Source organism: Semicossyphus pulcher, unplaced genomic scaffold (assembly GCF_022749685.1).
Source record: "Semicossyphus pulcher isolate SPU_LCO1_2020_fin unplaced genomic scaffold, fSemPul1.0.p SCAF_9, whole genome shotgun sequence".
NCBI lineage: Eukaryota > Metazoa > Chordata > Actinopteri > Labriformes > Labridae > Semicossyphus > Semicossyphus pulcher.
The window spans coordinates 22,000,439-22,023,455 of NW_027211770.1; the positions used below are offsets into that span (position 1 = coordinate 22,000,439).

The 23,017-nt window shown below is 42.8% G+C and overlaps 1 protein-coding gene across 1 annotated transcript in view; it reads left to right on the top strand.

The window, feature by feature from the left end:
• The window catches only part of grik5 (glutamate receptor, ionotropic, kainate 5), a 90,008-nt gene that overhangs the window by 32,101 nt on the left and 34,890 nt on the right, over positions 1-23,017 (top strand). The window contains exons 2-4 of the mRNA XM_069657052.1: positions 18,839-19,000; positions 20,557-20,721; positions 22,593-22,690. Coding sequence (XP_069513153.1) covers positions 18,889-19,000; positions 20,557-20,721; positions 22,593-22,690 — 375 coding nt within the window. The 5' untranslated portion in view covers positions 18,839-18,888. The remainder of the gene's footprint in view (positions 1-18,838; positions 19,001-20,556; positions 20,722-22,592; positions 22,691-23,017) is intronic.

The window sequence follows — 23,017 nt, forward strand, 5'->3', positions numbered from 1 at the left end:
TGGATTTTGCGTGGCAGCATTAATGAAGTTTATAGTATCTTTTTCTAACACATACAGGACTCCTGCAGCTTTTTCTCTCATTAAAAATTGAACACATGTTGGAAGAATTTCAGGATCTCATTGCTAGTGTTCGACCCCACTTACTGCCCCTTCTCTCAAACCAAATAAGAAAAAGGTTAGAGTTCTTGTAGAGCGAAAAATGAACAATTAAAGCCCTTTGCCTCGGCTTATTGTGCGTGTTTATGTCTGCATGTGTGTGGCAGAAGAGCAGCGGTGTTTACTTTACAGCCATGCCTGTGTGTTTATATGTGATTATGGATCTTTTTATGTATATGAGATGTAGCTCGTAGCTCGGCAACAGTGTGTTTGTGTCCAAGTGTTTGTGTTTGTGTGTGGGTTGTGTTTGCTTCTGTTATCAATCCGGGCCAGACGACAGAAGCTCTTTAGTGGAGAGTTAGTTCAGTTTAGCATGAAGATGAGGCCTGCGCACGCCAGCCTGACTTTGACTTTATTCCTGCTCGCGTGCGTGTGTGTGTCAATGAGTGTGTGTGTGGTCTTTGGTGTCAGCTGGTGGCTGCTACTGTTTGCAGATGTGAGCGTTAGGTAATCACAAAACACAATCACTCTGATCTATTCCTGAACCTCTGCCATTATATATAGCATTCTCCTCGTCCACCCACAACCTCTCTCCATCCTCTCTCTCTCCTACAAACACACACATTTTCCCTCTATTTTCCATCTCTCCTCTGCCTCTGCCACTCCTCATCTCTGTCCTCCATCTCCCACTCCCACACTCACTCCATCTCTGTGTTTTGTTATATATTACCGCTCTGTGTTGTTTGTCTTCGGTCTCTGGACATTTTTCTTGTCATCTCTCTTTTTTTCCGCTGTTCCTTCACCCGCTGCCCCCGAGCCCTGCACTCCCCATCACTAACACTTCCCCCTCCTCCCCCAACCTTTCCACCCCCCCCGCTTCCCTCCTCTCCCTCTAACATCCCTCCTTTACCCTTGCTGTCCTCCTCCTCTCCTGCCTTTTTGCCTTCCATCACATGTGTGCGCGCTGTCGGTGGGGGAGTATTGATTGCACGCTTGGCTGACAGGCACAGTAATGGACGATTTTGCGTGTGTGTGTGTTGGTAGCGGTGGGGTGTTTAAGGAGCGGTCCTGGCAATAACTCACCTGACCAAGCGGACGGCCGCCGGGCATGTAGGCAGAGTGAGAGGTGCTGCAGCACACGGCGCAACTTGACAGGCTGCATTTGAAAGCAACTGAGCCAAATATAGGGCAACTTTCAAATCACACCCCATTTATTCCCCGGGGAACTCGTTTTTTTGACCAGACGCACCATGTGAAAACACTGGCAATAAAACGGACGAGTAAATTTAACGCCTGCAGTGCCCGGCCTCCCCCTGCCGCCATGTTATATTGTTTTACATTTATCTCACATGTGCAGGATATCAAAAGTGCTGCTTTCAAAAGCACACTGCACTTTGTTGTTGAGCCACGCTCCTCAATAATCACTGCAGCATGGACAGCAACCCACTGTCAGACGTACACTGCAGTTAAAATGCAAATACAGGCGATTCAATTAAAACAATCTCTTTTCCATCGGCCATAACAGCGTTTTGTGGCTTTTTGTGTCCACTCTTTTATGGATTATTATGGAAACAGAGAGTGTAGTTTCTCTTCTCTCGGGCAGTTTTGGACATTGTCATAATGATTTTAGAGCTTCACGCTGCAGCGACACTGGAATAGCTTTTGTTTCATGGTGCTGATCTAATAGAGACAGTCTGTGACATTTGAATGCAGGCCGGTTGCTGTTACTTTACATATATATATAAATCTAATTCTAGTGCATGTGCTGAATACCAACAGCCTAGTTATATGACGTCTAAGTGCAATACATCGTGTGTTATTACAGACATAGCACACAGAAGCGTTATCGTCAGTCCCGCTGGCATAGTGTGCAGCATGTGCAGAACATAAATATGCTAATACATGAAAACATCGTGTGATTTGGTATTAGAGCACAAATTGTATCACTTTCATCCTCAAACTGCTTCATTTCTTATTTATTTCAGTCGATCAGGACTCAAAAGTGGGAAAAAAAACATCTGTTCTGCATAAAGGAGGTCGATAGTGCGCTACAAACACCGCAAATAGTCATTCACATAAATGAGCAAATGAATAAACACACATTTGTCGTACATAATTAAGTCTGAACTGACCCAGATCAAGTAACGTGAATGAGTGAGTCTAATTCGAGTTGTAAGCCGTATAAAAAATGAATGTGGATTTTCATAAATCTGTAGTAAGTTGTGGAACTTGTAAGGCTAATGTACCATGGGCTAACTCAATGTATTATGCATTTATTCAGCAGAGCTTGGTACTGATTTACTGAACAATGAGGCAAACAAAATGCTAATCCTGCATTAAATACGCTGCTGTTGCATAAATATCCCAACAGTCATTGCTTTTAGCATATGCTACCGTGCATTAGCATAGAGCCGGCGGAAGAATCTCCAACCATTTAGCATGAGAAAGCCGGACTGGATGTACCGCTGCGGTGTTTGACCACTGACTCACTTAATTGACCTTGAGAAGGTTACACTGCGGTCATGGACACGCACACGCACAGTCTGAAAGTGACCTGATCTTCTACTGAAAATAAGTGGCATAGTAATTTGTTTTCCTTTTGTGTTTCGATGGCTCTTCTGCAGCGATGCAGCTCTGCCGAAGCACGAGGAGAAGGTTGAGGAGCCGATCTGTGCTGCTGGCGAGGGACATTAAATATTGACTTAGAGATAGAATCAGGGGCCAAATGGCAGGAAATGATTCATCATTTGTCAGATAGGATGTTTTTGATCATCGCAGCTATTGTTATGCTTCAGACCTCTGGCCTCCATTGCTCTGCAGCTGACCTTCCACAGAATCCCATCAGCATGAAATACATATTGAAGCTAACAGCTTATGGCGTAAAAACCTCATCTGAGCAGCTTAAATCACTCATCTGGCACGCTTGCAGAATATTCTGGATTTACTTACATTTTAACACCTTCGTAATAAATGGTAGACAGAAGGTTTTGCATTTCACAGCACGTAAAATGTTTGATTTCTTCATCCTGTATTTGTAATACCTGTTGGCAGCAGAGCAGAGTCTTTCTTGAAGCAGTCTGCTTTATCAGTTTGCATTTCTTTAGTTTGTTCCTTAAAGCCGCCCAGAATAACGACTCACTGTGAAACTGTGACTGGGAAAATGTAAACACAGGCTCCGCAGTCTGCGTGCTGTATATCGCTTCATCAGTGACAGCGATAGAGAAATAGTCAATTATCGTCTGGTTTGCTTTTGTAGGTCGCACAGAGAAATCTGTGTGATCATTGACACTGTTTCTAAAACTCCTCAGATGGGCACCAGTTCAGCTCAGCGTTAAAATCAGCGGCCCATGCACAGAGGCTACATTCCCTGCCCTGGGTTTGACTCCCACCCCTGGCCCTTTACCACGTGTCATTCTCTCTTCCCCTGTTTGCAACACTATCCACTGCCCTCTCTATCAATGAAGGCATAAAAGGCCAACAAAAGACCTCCTCAGAGTAGTTTTAAGTGTTCATTTAAATAGTGTAAGTTACTTCAAGTCTCGCACTGTAGCAATCACTGATAGGAAATGTCCTGCTTGACTCTGAAAGAGTTAAAGTAACAATCTCGAACTTTTTCATGTAAATAAATGTCTTTTAAGTCACTATCTATCACCGAATGAGGTAACACAATGGTGAATAGCCTTAGATCTACCTTAAAGTTTTAAGTTCATTTTAACATTTATTTGTCACAGTTTGTTTTGTGTGTTTATCCAGGAGACAGATGATTCTGTTTTCAGTCACGTTGTGGTTGTTTGTTGAAGCAAAATACGAGTTTGGGATAATAATATGTTTCCTGCAGCTCCAAACAATATGCAGTAATTTGAACATAAGAAATACCACAGGATCATCATATATATATATATACATATATAACAGGATCATTGTTTGTTGGGTGGGTGAACCTAAAAAACAGGATAGGATCACATTATCAAGGAAAAAATTTCTTTTGTTTCAAACAAATGCAGTTTGACTTTATGACAAACTGTATTTGACAAACTTTATTATCAATTGTTTGTATGACAGATTTATATCTGCTCAGATTTATATTTTCAATGGTTTAAATTGCTGAATAAATGTAATTCTTTCTCTTTAACGATGCTTAAAAGCATTCGTCTTCCTCTGATGTGGAAAAGAATTCAGTCCATAAATCACACTGAGTGGATGAATCCTCAGAAAGTCGTCACTTTGCCTCGTTCACGCTGCCCTGCGTCTCTCAGTCGGACCTGAGAGGCAGAGAACAGGAGAAAAAGCCTCTTTCCTGGAGCATCTGGAAAAACATTCCGAATGCCGTTGTCGGGAAATGCATTTAGCCCAGACGGATACTCGAATAAAAAGATTTTTATGCAAAACCGATGCACAACAACATTTTGAAAGTGCCCAGTCACTCCATATTTCTGTAGTCTGCTGAATGTCGCCCGCCCCTCCCTCTCGCCTCTGCAGTCAGTCCCTATCAGACCTAATAGTCTGATGTCTCGTGTTGAGCGGAGATGACCAATTTCCGACTCAGTCATGGGTGACAGAATTATACAACATGTTGAGTAAACATGCGGCATATTCAGGAAAACTGTACGATATTTTAGGGTAATAAAAGTCGGATAAATATCGAGCAGTAGACAAATGTAAAAATTATGACTGATTTGATCTGACTGAAATGTGCGGCAGCCGGTGGAATCGCTCATCATCAATCAGAGCTGGACAAACTATCCTTGGGCAATTTAGATAACGTAAATACCAATATATTAAACCTTTATTTCTTTATAGTTATAATCTGAATCAAGCAGCCATGATGGAGCATATGCACAACCTTGAGATTAGTATAAACTAATGGTCGGATATAAGCAGTTTTCTTGGTTTCTCAAGATATTCATGTAATTATGGTCTGTAGGCTTACACAGTAAATTGAAAAAGAGAGTAAATCTGATGTAATAACTTGACAAAAAGGCTAATTTATGACTTAACACAAGCAGAATACTGAGAAGTCATTATTTAGTTGCCTCCTCCTGCAGCATCGTGGCATTTTCTGTGCATTTAAGCTGCTGCACAATCCGGCATTATTAAAGATTATTCTCCTGGCATTTCCAGTGTGCCGCTTATTGCAGAGCGCAGAATAAAAGACAACATGGGAGAGAGGGAATGACATCGACCAAGGTCAGGAGCTATATTCATACCCATGTTGTTTTCAACATGAAGGAGAAAAAAAAGCCCGGGGGCTTCATTGTGTTATCCTATCGCTTCTGTGACCTTTTTAAAATGGATTGTGCTGCTTTTTTTTTCTCTTTGAATGAAATTGCTCATAAATAATTTGATCAATTATGTCATCAAATAGAACCACCGGGAGTGCACCGCAGGTTCTCTTCTTCCATCTGCGGACACGGAGGGAGAAGAAACTTTGATTTGCTGGAAGTATTTACTCCACAAATTCTCCAAATCATGTTTGAAGTGACAGATTCTTCACGAAGGCCAGAGTTAGTATTATCTACGAAGACGCAGACTTCAAATTATCGCTGAGTCAACACAGATTGGCGCTGTCTCGACTCACACGGCATTATTCATGGCTTACATTCACCATCTGGCACTGATGCAAAGTTCTCAGCTATTTTAGCAGCAGCAGCGTCAGAAGTAAAAATGTATTTTTCATGCGTTTATCCCAAGGCACACTCCAAAACAATGTCAGATGAAGGAACATGAAGTAAACAAGATAATTACTACATTTGTTTTCAATAAATTAGATTATTTTTTTCATCCGCTGCCTGGTGCTTACTTCACTTCTAAATGTGTTACACTTCCAAATTAACAAGCGGATTTGTGAGGAAGGCTTTGATGCAGCCGGGAGGTTGAGCTAGCAAGTACTTACAAATGGTAATTACTAATAATACACTAGTGCTGCTAATTTGTGAATCAATCATTTCTACTATCAGCTTAAATATCTCTGCACAGAAGGATGCTAAATGGAAACTCTTTATGATGTTTCTCATTGACTCTCTGAGGCCGCTCGTCATACCTGCAGCGATCATAAAAATATACTCGGAGATGATTCAAGCGTTGTTAACTTATTTCTCATCCATGTACATTTTCTTTGAGCAGATTTCTTTGTGAAATATCTCAAATAAAAGAGCTGATAGAAACCCTCTGAACAAACATGATGTAACACTTTGTTTTTGTCAGGATCTGAACTCTGGCATTCTACATAAATAGTCGACGATTGAACCCTACAAGAGAGCACCATCTCTCCTCTCCTGTATGAGCACAGTGACTTGCCCTACATATTTTTGTCTTTGCGTAGTCACTTTGCATAGTTGCAAGTGAATCCTTTTCAGATGTTGAACCGAGTCTGAGAAGTGCAGTCAGAGAGAATTTGTCTCCTGCCTGGGGCGGCTGAAAACAAACCAAATTTGAGCATGCTGCTTTCTGCGGAGCAAATTAGCACAGACGAAAACACAAACCAGAAGCCCCACATGTAAACTTGAATCACAAGAGCACTTTAACTACACTCACTTCCCCCTTTTGTTTTCCTGTTTTTTTTAGTCACTCTCGATCAGTGTGCCGGGTTGCTCTGATCTCAGATGATCATTTTTAGACGTGGTCGTGGGTGACAGAATTATACAACGATCTGGAGGGTCTGAGTGGACACGCAACATGTCCGAGTCATACAACACGCACACCCGAGTCAGAACACTTACTCCCAGCCACGCAGCAAAAACACACTCCTTGTGTTTCTGCCTCTCACTGTTAAAGCCTAGTCAATCACGCACACACACACACACACTCTGCAGGAGTGACGCCTCACATGACCAGCAGGCCCTGATTCCCTGATCCCTCATTTACCTGTTCCATCACCGTCCCTCTCTCCTCTCTCACACTCTCTCCATCTCCCTCACACTCCTCCCCACTCCCACTGCCTCCTCCTCTCATCCTCCACTCTGTTGCCACGGCAGCAAACCTGACAATGAGAGAGAAAGAGAGAGAGACGGAGGGTGCAAATGCCATCTGAGTCATTTAATCCACAACCTGTGTACGTGTGTGTGCATGAGACGGATATGTTGGGTATGTTTATGTATATAGCCTCTGTTGTGTGTGTGTGTGTGTGTGTTTGTAGGGTGCGTGGGTGTCTAAGTGGGAGAGCTGCATGGAGTCGGTTCATCGGTTCATCACAGAGCTGTGGCAGTGCGAAGGCAAACACTCTACCTTTGTCTGTCTCGTTGCATACAACAGATCTGTTTCCGTTTCTGTTTCATGTTGGCTGAATATATCTGCTCGTTTTAAAGCGATATTTCCTCGACGGCGTTAAGTGATTCACAAACATCTCTGCGTTGTAAAGACTTTTTGCTCCGACTGATTGGACAGACTGAACTTCTGACTCTGAAGTGCGCTCATTATGCAGCATATTTCTCTTATGGTACAGTTGCAGACGTAATTTAAATATTCTGCACCAGTAGTCGGCTGAGACGTACAGAAGAGGTCCTGATGCAGCCGCATTAATTCAACAATCCAGTTCAAGATTTATTTCGAAAAATAAAACATCCAATTGTCTCATTGGGCTTCACAGGCTCGCACAAGCAGTTTTAAACCCTCTAAAAAGACGAGGGAAATGCTGTTCACACACAGAAAAAGTCTCTAGCACAGAAATTGAAAGAAGCCTCGGGAGAGACAATTCAAAAAGACATCCCTCCTCCTCCTCGGACGGCCAGGAGGAGAAAGACAACCAAGAACAAAGAGAAAGAAATTTAACAGTTAGGAGAAATTCAAAACACAAGAGGTGTATAGTCAAACAATAAGTCAAATATGTACCAAGTCCATCATGTATAACCCTATAACTAAACCTGTACTCTCAGTTTAGTGTGAGAGTGAAATCATTCACTGTGACGTCCACCTCGAAGCGAGCGCTGAGTCAAATTGACAGCGCTCTATTTGCACTCAGACATTGTTCTCTTCACAGTGCCACGTGTAATAATATCACTCTTATATTTCCAAGGCTCTGCTCTATATGTAAATTTTAGCTCCACAAACAAGCCAGAGGGCGAGTGAGTTCAAGGAGAGCGTCCTTATTGTGATTAAACTTCTCTTCTTACATAAGCCGCGGCTGCAACAAGTGGGACCTGCGTCGACAGCTAGTGACACCGAACTGCACGTCTTATGGAAACAGCTCCTGGGGAAAGCGGCGCACTCGACTTCGCCCACCCCAGCCGCACAGATCTGAACAGCATGTGGTACATATGCATGCAGAAAGGCGGAAATGCAAAGTCGCTGCCGGCCTGAACAAACATAACAGTTTTGCATAGGGACGCAGATGCAGAGGAAAAAACGAATAAAAAAACCCCTTCCTCGAGAGTTGGTGTATGTGTGTGTGCACAAGTAGATTCTGCATTGGTTTGTGTGTGTATGTTTGTGCGTGACATACTCGGATGTGACAGTGTCACAGGAGCACGGTGGTTCCCCAAGCAGGCGGTGTCACTGACTGAGGGCCTCTTTGTCAAGGAGAACACTGGAAAGAATTTATCCATGTCCAATGAACAGAGAAAGAGAAAGGGGGAGGGAGGGAGGAGGGGGGGGGGGGACTGTAACAGAGAAAGTGCACTGTCGAGATTGAAGAGACCTGTGAGAGCTAAGATAGAAAGAGAGAAGAGAGAGAGGTCAGTAAAGAGACGGGGGCATTGAGTGTTCCTGAGGAGCAGAGACAAAATAGATAGAGGCTGAGTGAGAGGAGAGACAGAGGTGGAGGTGGGGGAGGATGGAGAGAGAGAGATGGAGGGAGAGAGGAAGGGGCAAAGAGGCCGAAAACAAGAGATCAAAATGTCTGCCGCCCCACTGAGGTAAGACAAGGTGAACGTAAACAGGAAGTGAGTGGGAGTAACAGTGAGGCAGAAAGCTTAAGACTGGAGTAGCTTGGTTTGTACACGACCACCTGATGGGATCACCTGTTTTATAATCATGTAATTAATAGGGCGTTGTTTTCAGCATTGTTCAAACCCCAGTGAAATATTTCTATATCAATTAAAAGTGTGTTTTATTTTGTCAAAACAGGAAGTCAGCAAAGCAAACATGACAAGCAGCTATTCCATCAAATCAAGTTAATTTACACATTTCATGCTTAAAGCTCCTGTGAGGAGTTTTTTGATGCTTATGAAACAGACTGAAATCAATTCTGATGACTCTATATGACCTACAAGATCAAACCAGACCATCAGCGACAAGATTGATGATTTCTATATAGTTATTTTTAATGCCTGAAACTGTTGATGGGGGGTAGGTGTCAGACCAAGAGATTAACTGCACGCTGCCTTTGTTTACATTTTCCAGGCTGAGAATTTAAAGTGAGTGATACATATGATGCAGGAATTAGATTTTATGTTAAAACCATGACTTAAGCATGTACAGGACAAAATCAGCAAAGAGATAAGAGGTACGGTTTTGTCCACAGGGGGCGCTAAAATCAACACAAACTGATAGTTCCTCACAGCCGCTTTAAAATTAAAAACATATGTAAAAACCATACGTGACTAGCATATAAAATAGGAACATAAAACATCAAAAGACACTATGTACAGAAAAAAGATCAAGCACAGATGACCACACCCCACCCAAGACCCACCCGCAAAACCAGCCACATAACACAAACCGGCCACAAACAGCCGAGACACGATCTACAAAACACAGACACCCAAACCCTCCACAACGAGTCCACTTCAAACCGGACTCAAAACTTTAGAGAAAAGATATTTTATCGACTTTTAAAAGAAAACACTGTTGTCGTAAACCTTCATTCAGTTGGCACATCATACTCAGGATGAAATGACATGACATGAATAAAACATTACATTACCTCAGCATGATTTGAACACAATTTTTGCCTGAGTCATGGCAGACAGATTGTTGTTCTTTTGACAATGTAGAAAACATCTCCCATGATCCCACGCTTCTTCACAGCGTCAACAAACTTTTTCATTGTTGTCGTGTCGACACACCGAGCAGCAGAAATTCTGTACTATGTTTCCGTAGACATGCGGCTCCAGACGAGGGTGTGCATCGAACTGGTTTAAAAATCTCTTTGTGAGAAGAGCAGTAGTCCTGTTCATAATGTAGGACTCTGTGGTGCATAATTAATGTCTATTGCCAGGGTCAGGTGCCAGTCAAGTAGTAACAATTCAGGATCTTGTATGCTCTTTTATGCTGCAAACTGGGTTTTCATGAATGTAGAATTCTCTAAATATAACATTGAGCGTTTGCTTTTTTACAAACTGCACCTGCAATCTCTGCAGGCATCAGTTTGTGACATATTTGAGCTCCCTACATTGTCAGATTCAATAGAGTGAAATAAACTGTCCTCGAAAACAAACACTCACACTTTAAGCTTGACAAGGTTGTGTTTATTGCGCCGCTGTTGAAATGAATTGGATTATTTACTAAAGCTGGTCATGTTGTTGTAAACACTGGTACCCGCTTACTGGTTAGACGGCCAAAATGTTAAAGATGTTAAACCTGATTCTCTAAAAGCCTCTAACACTGGCGATAAGACGGAAAGGTGAGGCTGGAATAACAGAAACAAATAAAAGGAACAGAGAGATATTGGTATAGAGTGGAGGACAAAGGCAAAGATAGAAGAGAGAGATGGTGAGATTAAAGCGGTACATGTTGGAGGAGAGGAGAGGGAGAAAGTGCGAAAGGGTGCAAAGTGAAAATGCTGAGTCAATGCGACCGAGAACATGTGCTGCTGCTTTGATATTAGATTCAGACACAAAGTCCTAAACACTTAATCCTACAGAAAGCCAGAAGGGGTGAGGGAAAGGTCCTTGGTATTTTTCCACTCACAAAATGACAATGCTCACACACACACACACACACACACACACACAAAACTGACCTCCCAGCTCATCCATACTGTCTGGGTGTTAACAAATGCTCTGAGATTGGCCAGACTGTGCTCATTCAGGGACCGCAGCCCAGCTTTCTGCACAATGACTCTTAATTGTGACAAAAATGAGCAAAATAACACCACTTGTTCCATCGTGGCTGGCGGTACAGTCGTCTTAAATCCGCAGCCGCTGAAGCCGTTCCACTTGCAAATTCAATTACGGGAATGATTCATCCTTCCATTATGATAACTGTCAGATTTTCTTGTGTCATACAATAAGGCATAAGGGGGAAAAACAAATGATTCGCCAGCCCCCCCACGGACATCCTTCTCCTTCTCCTTCTCCTCACCCCCCCTCGAGCTGCTTTTCTCCCTCTGAGTTTTTTTTTGTCTTTCTCCGCATCCCTCTCTTTCTCCTCCTCCACTCCTCCCATGCTATCGCTCATCCTGCTTCCTCCGCCTTAGTCTCCGTTCATCCTCTCCTCATCTGCCTGGGGGCGCAAGGCGAGATAGCGTTCCCTCTTTTTCTGATTTTCTCCGTATCTCCCTCCATCCCTCCATCCCTCAGTCTCTCCCTCTGCTCTGGCCCTCCCTGTGCTTCCCCTCCCTCCTCTACCACACATCCCTGCTTCTTCCTCACGCTCCCTCCAGATAATTAAGATCTCTGATTTTACGGTTTTCTCTTTCATAATAGGCACTGCAGACACTATGAGCAAGCAGCCAAGTCTCACGCACACACACACACACACACACACACACACACACACACACACACACACACACACACAGCAAACACACAAATATGCATATGCCCTCACACACACACTAAGATGAATGCATGCAGCAAACGGCTAAATCTCCAACTCAGATGAACATCCCCTCTCTCCCCCTCTTTATTCTCTCTCGTTTTATACTCCCTCCTGCACGGACACACACACACAAACACACAGGGCCAGTCAGGATATTTTATGTATTTTTGCATTTGTGTATTTCTCAGTGGTGCCAGCATGCAGGGTGACTTACAGCAGGGTGCAGAATGAAAGCGAGCGATGGGGGCTAGAAGCGGTGTTTCTCTGTTCAGCTCAGACTAGTCTGGCTCTGCTCGGGCCTCTCGCTGCTCCGGCTCCCCGCAGACTGACACCCGACTGCTACAGGGACTCAGTCATGTACAACTACAGCAACAGAGCCAGACACACAGTCCTCGCAAATTAAACACGGATATGGTATCTCGCTGTTTGCTCTTTCTACATCTCTGACTTGTACTTGTCTCCCCGACTCCCTCCAACCTTTACTGCCACAGCTTTCTTGCAGTCTCCTACAGCGATTGAAGAAGTCAAATCGTTAATGCCCCAATGTACAGACACTGCAATAAGTCCTGCATTCAAAATAGTAGTACTGAAGTATAACAGGTTCTTTATACTACAGTAAAGTAAAAGCAGTCATTATGCAAAATGGCCTCATTTAGAGAGTTCGTCTTAAAGGATAACTTCAGGATTTTTCAACCTAGACCCTATTACCCATGTGATTGTGTGTAAGTGACTAGTGGAGACAACAATTATTGAAATCGATCCAGTATTCAGGGAGGGCGCACCGGCAGGCAGCCACGAAATGAGATACAATGTAACTAAACGGGGCACCGGGCATATTCCAATTGGAGCCACTAAAAGCGCTTGTTTTTTCTACTGACAGGCCCAGGTCGTTATAATAAGTGTCTGACAACACTGTGGCAGCCATGCTACTTTACCTTATGCTCTCTGTTGTTGTCTGTAACCAAGTCTTGCTCACGGAGAAGTCTCGCGCTAGTTGTTGCAGGAAGGAGGAGAGAGGAGTAAGAGAAGACGAAGAGGGAGAAGTGCCGTTTGTTGTGTTGGAGTACAGAAAGCGTTGCTCAGTGCTATCTAAAAGATTGTCATGGCTGAAGATCCTCTCTCCCTCTTCGTCTTCGTCTTCTCTCACTCCTCTCTCCTTCTTCCTGCAACAACTACGAGATTTCCCACGAGATTTCAGCGCAAGACTTCTCCATGAGCGAGACTTGGTTACAGACAACAACCTTCCCTGAATACTGGATCGATTTCAATAATTGTTGTCTCCACGAGTCACTTACACACAAACACAGGGGAAAATAGGGTCTAGGTTGAAAAATCCCGAAATTATCCTTGAATATTTTTATTTATTTCTGAGAGACCTGAGAAAAAGAGACATAGCAACCTGACAACATATCTCAATACAAGCAACCTCAGTTTACATCCAATGCAGTCTGGTTTAGACCTAATAACTCTACAGAAGCTACATTACACCTACTAGTCTAGAGCAGATAAAATCTTGGCGAGACAAAGTTATGGAAAGTTAGTGCTTTATTCTCAAATTAGCATTTGATAAAGTGAATCACAATGTTCTTATTTCAACTTTCTAAATTAAATTTGTCGTCTGGAGCACTGGATGGATGTCTACATAATTATCTGATAGGATACAGAGTGCAACTGCAAGTTAATGGTGTACTGTCTAGCAACAAAGTGTACAATGGGTGTACCTCAAGGTTCTGTGGTAGGCCCCCTATTATTTAGTCCATATATTAATGATCTTCCATAAGAGTGTCATAGGATAGATCTGCAAATGTATGCAGATGACACTGTTAATTACACACATGCAAATACAGCTGAGCTAGCAGTTGAAAAGTTAACTTCTGCTAAGGAAGGTATCACCAAGTGGCTTGATCGATCGCGTATTAGCCTAAACATCAACAAAACAAAAGGCATGTTCTTTTCCAAAACTACCAAACAGCACATTCTCTTTAAAGGTGAAAAGATTGATATAGTTAGTGAGTTTCAATATATTGGTTTAATAATAGATCCAAATCTTTTTTTCTCTTTATGCATGCTATCATCCTTTCCCACTTGTCTTATCTTATTACATATCGGGGGCAAGCTGTGGAAACATTAAACCACTAGTATTTGTATAGACAAATCTTAAAAATTATCGATAAAAAAATCAGTTCAATTTCATCACAGTAGGATACTGGAAAACCGTCATCTTCTGAGCTTTGAGAATTTAAGATTATTATCGAATTTATGTCTTGTGTACAAAATTTTAAACAGTTTGCCCCACCTTCATTATGTCACTTTGTTAACTCTTGCTCAAAAAAGTCTACGAAATCCGCAATATCTCCATGAAGCACATCAATGAAAGGTGTCTGTGTGTTGTTGTCTAGTTAACTCAGTGCTGTTTTTTTTTTTTACTACGTGGTATTTTAATTGTTACCTGACAAGGGACTGTGGATGAAAGTAAGCTTTATGCTTACTCTGGTTCAATGGCAACATTTATGTTTAATATTGTACATGGTCCCTTCACAGACAAAACAAAAAAATTATAATAATATAACAGAGGCACAAAAACAACAATCAAATGACAAACATAATAAGTGAAGACTATGATGAGTCATAAAAATCATTGGATAGAAAAGCTTTTAAGCGAACAAAGAGATGTGTGTACTTGTCCATTTGGAAAAGAAGTTAAGAAGTTATTGGATGATGCACTGAAGTAGTAATTCTTAAGAGACGTGAGGTAGTTTGGCACAATTAGCAGCAGAGCTTTGAATATTGTGAGATAATTTCTTCCTGTCAGTAAGGAAGTCCTTCTAACTTTGTGATCCTTAAAACAGCGATGATAATGAGTGATCACACTCTGTGATAAACAGGGTTTAACTGCTGAAGTTATAATGGGTCAATGTGACAGTACAGAGTGTCCTCTGTAGTTTAACATATTTTGGATTATTGATGAATATCTGTAATATATAGCCCTAGCAGGATTGTAATGTTGCAGCTACTGTAAATGAAGCAGAGCTGACTTTAACGACTTAATGTACTGATGGGGGATTAATCTTTATCTATAACAAGGCTTCAGATTTTATAAGTTGATCATATTATTTGTAGGTTAATCTCAATTTGCAAAGTACCTATAGTGGAATAAAGGTGAAGGATTAAGTGTAAAGAAATATAAAATGACATTTACTCGAGTACAGTGCAGGTACCTGAAGATACACTTGTGTGAATATACTTTGTTACTTTCCGCCGCTGCTCTTCTGCTTCTCTATCTCTATCCTGCTCTGCGTCTCTCTTTCTGCAGAAACACTTTCCAATCTCTTCTCTCTGTATTCAATTTTGTTCTTTTATTCCCCCGTCGGGCCCGGCCCATTCCCTCTCTGCTTATTTTTTTCTCTCATTCTCCTTACTTCTATCACTTTCCACCTCCTCCCCCCTCCCCCCTCCTCTCCTCCTCCTTGGAGTATAGATGCTGTAATCTTCGCTGTCTAATGCTGTCAATAGCACTCAATAACAATGAAATAGCACCGGTTCCATCCCGGTGTTGATGAAGGCATGGGATCTTATTCGTCATCATGGCAATCTGCTTCTTGGGTAATAGCCAATCAGATGGCTCCTGTGAAAATGCAGCGTTCCCATGATAGGCTCCCCATTGTTTTGATTGACTGCACCTGAGGGCCCGCCACTTCGGCTGGCCTCGATCAATACGCCATCACACCCAGGCATGCCCATACATGTCCTGCGAACAGACACAGAGGTCCGGACAACTCACACACACTTTGGTGGAGGGTAAATTGAGAATGAGACTATTGGTGCTGGGAGAAAACATAATACAGTAGTAATAACCAGCAAAATGGAGTACTGTGCGGCACAATACACAGCAGTGTGCCGTGTAGTGATCTTACTGTGTGGTCAGAATAATCAGCTGTCTCTATCATACGTGAACATCATTATATACGTGCACACAAATATGACAACAACGTGGACGTTTTTTTTTCGTTTACTTATTGGAACCTTTAATATGGTGCAGAAACAGGAATGATTTATTGAAAACACTGACAAATCCTTCCCCTGTGCGCCTGTTATCCTATGTTGTGTCACACATACAGATGGCCTTGCATAAGCCTTGCCTCTGTTCACTCGGAGCTGCGGTAACAATAATGAGAGCAACGCGGCCATCTGCACAGTATGGCGCATGCTATTAGTATTACAAACATGTTCCCGCACATGCTTGCCCACCCTTGGCCGCAACAAACACGGGAATGATGCACATGTGAAGTTTAGCAGGAAGAAAGGAAGGTGAATAAATCGCACAGGGAGCAAAGAACAAAAGGAGAAATAGTATGTTTGTTTTATGAGATGTGAAGTGGGATTCAAAACACAGGGCTGGAAATTTTTTATGTGGTTTATACATCAAAGCTGTTGGAAAAAACAAACAAAAACAATAAAGAGATCTAAAAAGCTTAAAAGAAACGGGTAGGAGGGTTTGTTCAACACAGTGACCGACAATCTACCACATCTGCCGCTTTGATGTACACCTGCTGAGCTGGTTACTGTCCAAACTGTCCTCATACAGTGAAATATTGCACCATCAAAGAGTGATTGACAAATACAATCTTAGTCAATTATTTGAGTCTTTTTGATGTTCTGTATGTATGCAGGTGCAAGAATATGCGCTTAGAGCCAGAGCTGCACAGTGGAGATCGGTTGGTGGAGCCGCCCTGGCCACTTCCGTTAACCAAATCACACTTAACTTACCGAAAAAAACACAGCAAGGATCCTGCACGTCGGTTTGTTTAACAGCCGAACAGCTTCTTTGTGTTGGTCTGAAGCAGACGTTCACAGATTTGGGGACTTCAATGACTGTAGTGATTGTTTTAGTTACGTCTCCGCTCACCGTTCCTCCTCTACTCTGCTAATCCGGAACTTTTACAGCATCAAATATCTAATTCAAACTAAACTTGTCAGAAAAACGAAACACTTGGGCGTAAATCGGCATGATAAGAACTAACTATAATGACAGAAACCATGAGAAAAATGTATTTGGCGTGTATTTAGATTTTATAGTTATAGACTTAAGTTCCATCTAATAACATGGAGGAGGCAGGCTTTATGACCAATACTGCAGCCCGTCAGCAGGGGGCGATAGATATGTTTTGGCTTCGCTTTAAGGGAGCTGTAATGTCGGCCATCTTTTTACACAGTCTATGGTTTCTGTCAGTACCCGATCCGTCCCTGCTGCCTGATCCGTTCTGCGCATGCACAAAAGTCAGTGTATTGAACCTGTTTTACGACACTGCTCGATTTGTTCCACGCATGCGTGTCTGTATTGATCACCACTTGATTTTAGTAAAACATCTTTTCACAATAAATGTTAATAAAACAAACAGTTATGCAACCTTTCTGTGCTTTTATGTTGGATAATAACGGCTACGTATTGTTACTTGTATTGCAGTGTAGTGTATTTGTCTAATATTGTGTTGTTAATAAAATTATTAAAATAAAGACATGCTGCCGTCAGATGTTCAGGTCTGGTACAGATCGGGCAGGAATAAGTATGCGCATGTGCAGAACGGATCGGGCAGCCGGGACGGATCGGGAACTGACTGTACGGTGTGTTCACTAGCTTTAGGTCGTCACATGGAAACAACATGTGCAGTTTTATTTTTTTTTATTGCTTAGAAAAAATCATGGTCACTCTATGTGGATGGCAACTAAGGGTCACAACCAGAACTATATAAGAAATAACATGTAAAAATGTATAAGCAATTATACATGATTTTATACAAGTTTACATTCACTTTAGTCTGCCATGTTTCTGCGTAATATGATGTTAAATCTGTAAACTTGGCTTCATTTGCCTTCATACACACTCTAAATAGGGTTGTTTTCAGAGAAGTAAAGTTGAATTCAAAGCTCAGAGTTGCATATTTTTTTTGATGTACTTTAAACATCAAAGCTGGTTGAAAGGTGAATAGTAAAAAAAACAAAACCAAAATAAAGATCTCAAAGAGAAAAGGCTTTAAAAAAAAGTGGGAGGGATATTTGTTCAACACAGTGACCCACAATTGTTTATGTGCCGCTTTCATGTACACATACACAAACACACAACGCCAACTGTTTCTCACTTGTCGGGGTCAAAGGTCAGCCTTTTACATCTCCACCAATCCCCTGTTTACAGCTGCATGGGTCAATTGAAGGTCACAAGCTGACTCTTTCAGCTGTCTCTCAGGCCTGTCTGCAGCTCAAACCGGAGACCCAGACGTTACAAACTGCCCTAACTGCCATCACCACCATCACCATCACCAACACCACCCCTCCCTCAACCTCCCCGCCTGTCCTTCACACAACACTCTCCCGTGTCTTCATCCCCCCCTTCTCCATCCTTGTCAGGTTGTCAGTCAGAGCAAGGCTTTGTCACTCCTGGAGAGGGCTGCTTAGCACAGGTGGAGCTCAGCTGAGCTCTTTTTGTGCACCGTTTTGTGTGTGTTTGCACGTCTGTTTAAAGATGGAGGTTGGGGGTGAGGTTATTGAAAAACTGTGTACAGGCGTGGCGTGCGTGGATGTGTCGTGGATGGTTGTGCGTGTATTCAAGGCTGTTGCCTTTGTACTTGGGAGTCTTAGAAAGTGTTTCTAGTTGTGACTGTGTTTCTGTTTGTATGTATGTATGTGTCCGTATGTGTGTGCTAGTTGTTGTGATGTTGCCTTTGAACCCCTGGAGATCTCTTCAAGGCTGAGTCCTGTCACTTTCAAACAGCAGAGTTTCCACAGGAGACTTGAATAGAGATGTGTGCACTGTATTCGACAGGCTGTATGCATGGGCTGCCTCTGTGATATGACAGTGAACATCTTCATAGCTGAGAATAAAAGTCTACTATATGTGCTGTCAAATTACAACGTGCTCCCACTACACGGGAATGTGACAGAGCAAACAGAAGATAAGCAGCCGGATGACAATTTAAAGTGAGACGTCGTGTGCCAGGGGAGTGAATACGTGTCCTCTTAACGTGTTGTGTTTTCTCCTCCGCTCCTGCAGGTGGTGGTACAGGCAGCCAGCAGACCGTTCTCCATGAGGAGCAGTAGAAGATGCCGGCTCTGCCAGCACTGCTGCTGTCAATACGCTTCCTCTCCTTCCTGCTAGTCACCATGCCGCCACGCTCCCTCAGTCAGGCCCCCCTGCTCTCCTCCGTCCGCATGGGTGAGTGATCGGCCATCCCTCCATCCCGACTTTCAAGAAGTTTCTCAACAAACTTTTTGTGCTTTCTTTTTATCCTGCTGAAAGTGTCAAAGTGGGTTTTACAACTTTGTTGAGGAAAGTATGCGAAACAGTGCCAGCAAATCACGAGTACTAACCAACAGTTGGTGGCCAAACTGTCCGTATACAGTAAAATATTTCACCATCCTGTGATGAGTGATTGACAGGTCCAATCTTAGTCGACTTATTTAAGTCGTTTTGATTGACTGTATGTATAAAGGCGTAGGAAACTGAGTAAGTCACTGTAAGAAAAGAAATCCTTCATCAGGAACCCGCAACAAATCCTCTGTCTCTTTTTTGGAGTAACTCTGCCTTCAAGTGCTCCTTGGATGGTCCCATTTTCCAAGTTGGGGAAGAGGTTATTTTTTTCCTTTGGTGTGTTCACTAGCTTTAGTTCCTAATGTGGAAACAACATGGATGCTGTAATAAAGCTGTGTTATGTTTACTTTCTCAGAATTAATCAGGTCACTATGTGAATTGGTACGTGGACAGCTATTTATCCCACAACTGACATGCAATAAGTGAGTTTTAAAAGTGTTTGACATCAAGCCAACATTCACTTTGGTCTGCCGTGTAACTGCTTAATATGATGCCAAGTTTGTCGGCTATGGGGGTACCAACATTTTTCTCTAATTATCCCAGTGTTCCTCCGACTTGAGGGGATGTTTTCCTTGTCAGAAACATATTTTTGGGCCATTTTGCCTTTACTAGATAGGACAGCTGAGGAGAGACGGGAAATATTGGGAGAAGAGAGTGGGGAATGACATGCAGCAAAGGGCTGAGGGTGGGAGCCAAACCTGCGGCTGCTGCGTCAAGGACTGTAGCCTTTATGGGGCAATTGCTCTACCCATTGTGCTATACCAGGGCCCTGAATGCAGCTACTGCTAGATGTTTATTTACTGGTGGATCCTCTAAATTCAAGTGTAAGAATATCTGCAAAATACCAAGATAAGAAATAGACCGCAGAATTCTGTCTGACCAAAACAGCTGATGTAGACAGAGCTTTGACAACTTAATTGAAATATATCACAGACTCAAGGTCTTAAGATTTAAAGAAACCTAGTTACACTGCAACAAAACTGGGTAAAGTTGTTTCAAAGTCAATCAGCAATTAACTAGAAATATAGGTTTGGTGATAAATCCTTTGATAACCCAGGCCAGATTGTATCAGCGCAAATTATTGAATATCTCACAGTGAACCTTGTTAAAAACGTAATTTAAATTCAGATAAAATGCCCTTAAAAGACAAACAAATAAGCCTAGTCAAACTATTCCTTTAATGTCTTGTTTGGATTTAATATCACTTACTTATTTGAACAAGGTTAAGCTCCTTCGTTTCTTTGCCGATCAGTGATGCCTCTTTCAGCCCCTCTCCCAATACACACAACACCCCCTCATCTCTTTTGTTTACTCCTCATCTGTTCTCCCCCCTTCGCTGCCCGCCATCTACATACTCTCCTCTGCTTCACCTGTCTCTCCTTCCCTCTCCGCCTCTCTAGCGGCGATCCTGGACGACCAGTCTGTGTGTGGGCGTGGGGAGCGGCTGGCGCTGGCTCTGGCCAGGGAGAACATCAACAGCGTGATGGAGGGTCCGGCCCGAGCCAGAGTGGAGGTGGACATATACGAGCTGCAAAAAGACTCCCAGTATGACACTACTGACACCAGTGAGTGGAGCTGATTCACACTAAAGGAAACCAGTAGAGATGATTCACACGACTCATTAGAGAGTGATAAAGTCCATCTGGAAACTCAGTCTCACAGGGTGCAGTGTCGGACCAGCAAAGGCAAAAAGTGCCGACTATAAATACCAGCAGATCTAATTAGGAAAATGTAATATTAATATTAATAGTGACCAGTACAGAGTAAAAAGAGAGAAGTGGTCTTCTGATTTCTGCAGGTTTTATTCCACTTGGAAAGGCTGCTGATATTTTTCAGAAAGGTAATTAAATTTTTCCAAAAAAGCCGCCTTTTTTCTAAAAGAAAAATGCCTCTAATGATGACTGGAATGATAAAAGCACCACCACTTTCATGTGATTAGGTACCAGTAAGAGCTTGTGCTGATTAGCTTACACGTCATTGGAGACCAGTAATGGGCCAGTAAACCTGTCTCATTAAAAAAAATGGACCAGTGCCCTCCAGTAACAGCTGGCACAGTGTACTCTGCAGGCTACCACAAAAACACATCATCAAATTCTAATACAGATCGGCAATGCAGGCCAAAAGAATGAGCACGACACCACAGAGGCCACTTCATGAAATTTGTATCAATACAGCGAGTTACACCAGAATGTTTGAGCCCATAAAGACGGAAGAGCTGCTGAACCCAGTCGCAGAGGAGACACAGACTCCCTGCTCCTGTTCTGATAGGTCACCGACCCTGCCACAAGCTACAGGCAACATGTCTATGTGAGCTTGAGATGGGTTGTGTGCATATGAGCATGCTTGACTTGCAATCGTGTGTGTGTGTGTGTTTTTGCGTGTGTGTCCTTGACCGATGGGCAGGAGACTCTGACAGGCTTGTTTGCTCGCAGCGTTTTTTTTGGTCTCTGGATCGGAGAGCTCATCATCTTACAGCTACGTCTGTCTGAGGCACGCTAGCACGCACACACACACACAAAGGCGTTTACACATGCACGCACACACATCTCTCTCTGCAAACACACGTTCACATTCACACATGGGTGCAGTGTGGGCATTTACATGCAAAGACAGCGGCAGGGACTGAGGAGGACTAATTGCGATGAATTATAATAGCAACAGAAAAAAGCAGCAAGAAAAGAGCTGTATTAGAGTCACAGTAGCGCAGTGAAGTCAGAACACTCTGTATCTGTGAAGGGAACTAACTGTTCGGCCAGAAGATACGTTACAAAAACAGGCGAGGCTTTCTTTTAAATAAGATTTTATGTTGACTTCTCAATGTGAAAAATAGACGGTTCCCACATGAATATAAGAAAACGTCAAGCCTGGGTCAATCCGGACTTAAGAGAGACGTGTTTTTCCTCAGGTTTTAAATAGTGAAATATGTCCTTGAGTAGACAGAGAGAGTGTCTGCTGGAGAAAAGTAGTTAGTGTATTGTGAAAAACTCTTCTCCCACCTTAATGCCCCCCTGAAAAAAGGGTAATCATGCAAGCTGGCATCTGTTAATGGAAGGCGACCACCAGTCTGTTAGTGTTGTTCAGATGCCAGAGATATAATTAAAGCAAAATGTCTTCAGAATCATTGCAATCATTAAAAGCGACTGTCTAAACAAGTGAATAATGGCAGCAGGAGACCTCTGACCTGCCCCGCTGCAGCTCCTGGAGTGTTTATCTCCAAATAAATCACGTTATAATGAGACAGATTGTGCCGCTGCAATAGAATAAGTAGGTAAACTCACTTGTTATGCACCCTCTGCATGCTGATATTTAACACTTTCCCCTGACTGACTGCAGCTGCTCCTGTATACCAGCTCTGTGCGGCTTCAGACACAGAAAGGTGTGTGTGTGTGTGTGTGTGTGTGCCTATTCAAAGTTTGCTTTCCCCATTTCCTTTCAGTGTGTCAGATTCTACCCAAAGGCGTCGTCTCTGTGATAGGTCCCGCCTCCAGCCCCGCCTCTGGCTCTACTGTCAGTCATATATGTGGAGAGAAGGAGGTGAGTGTGAAAAATACAAGACGCACACACACACACACGTAAATATGTGCAAATCTGTATCTTTCTCTGTCATGTGTGCAAACAAACATCTCGTACTTCTCTCGCTGTGACTTACCACCCCTCCAACCCACACAGATGTCATGATTGCTGCGTCGAGAGATTCTGTTTTCCTTTACTATTGAATTTCCTCTCGTGTAATTAACAATCATCCACTTCTTCCAACCATTTCTCCTTTCTTCCCGTCGCTTTTTATCCTCAGGTCTCTCTGTTCTCTGCCTCTGCCATCTTTCTTATCTCTCTTTTCACCCTATAGCCTTCTAATGGATC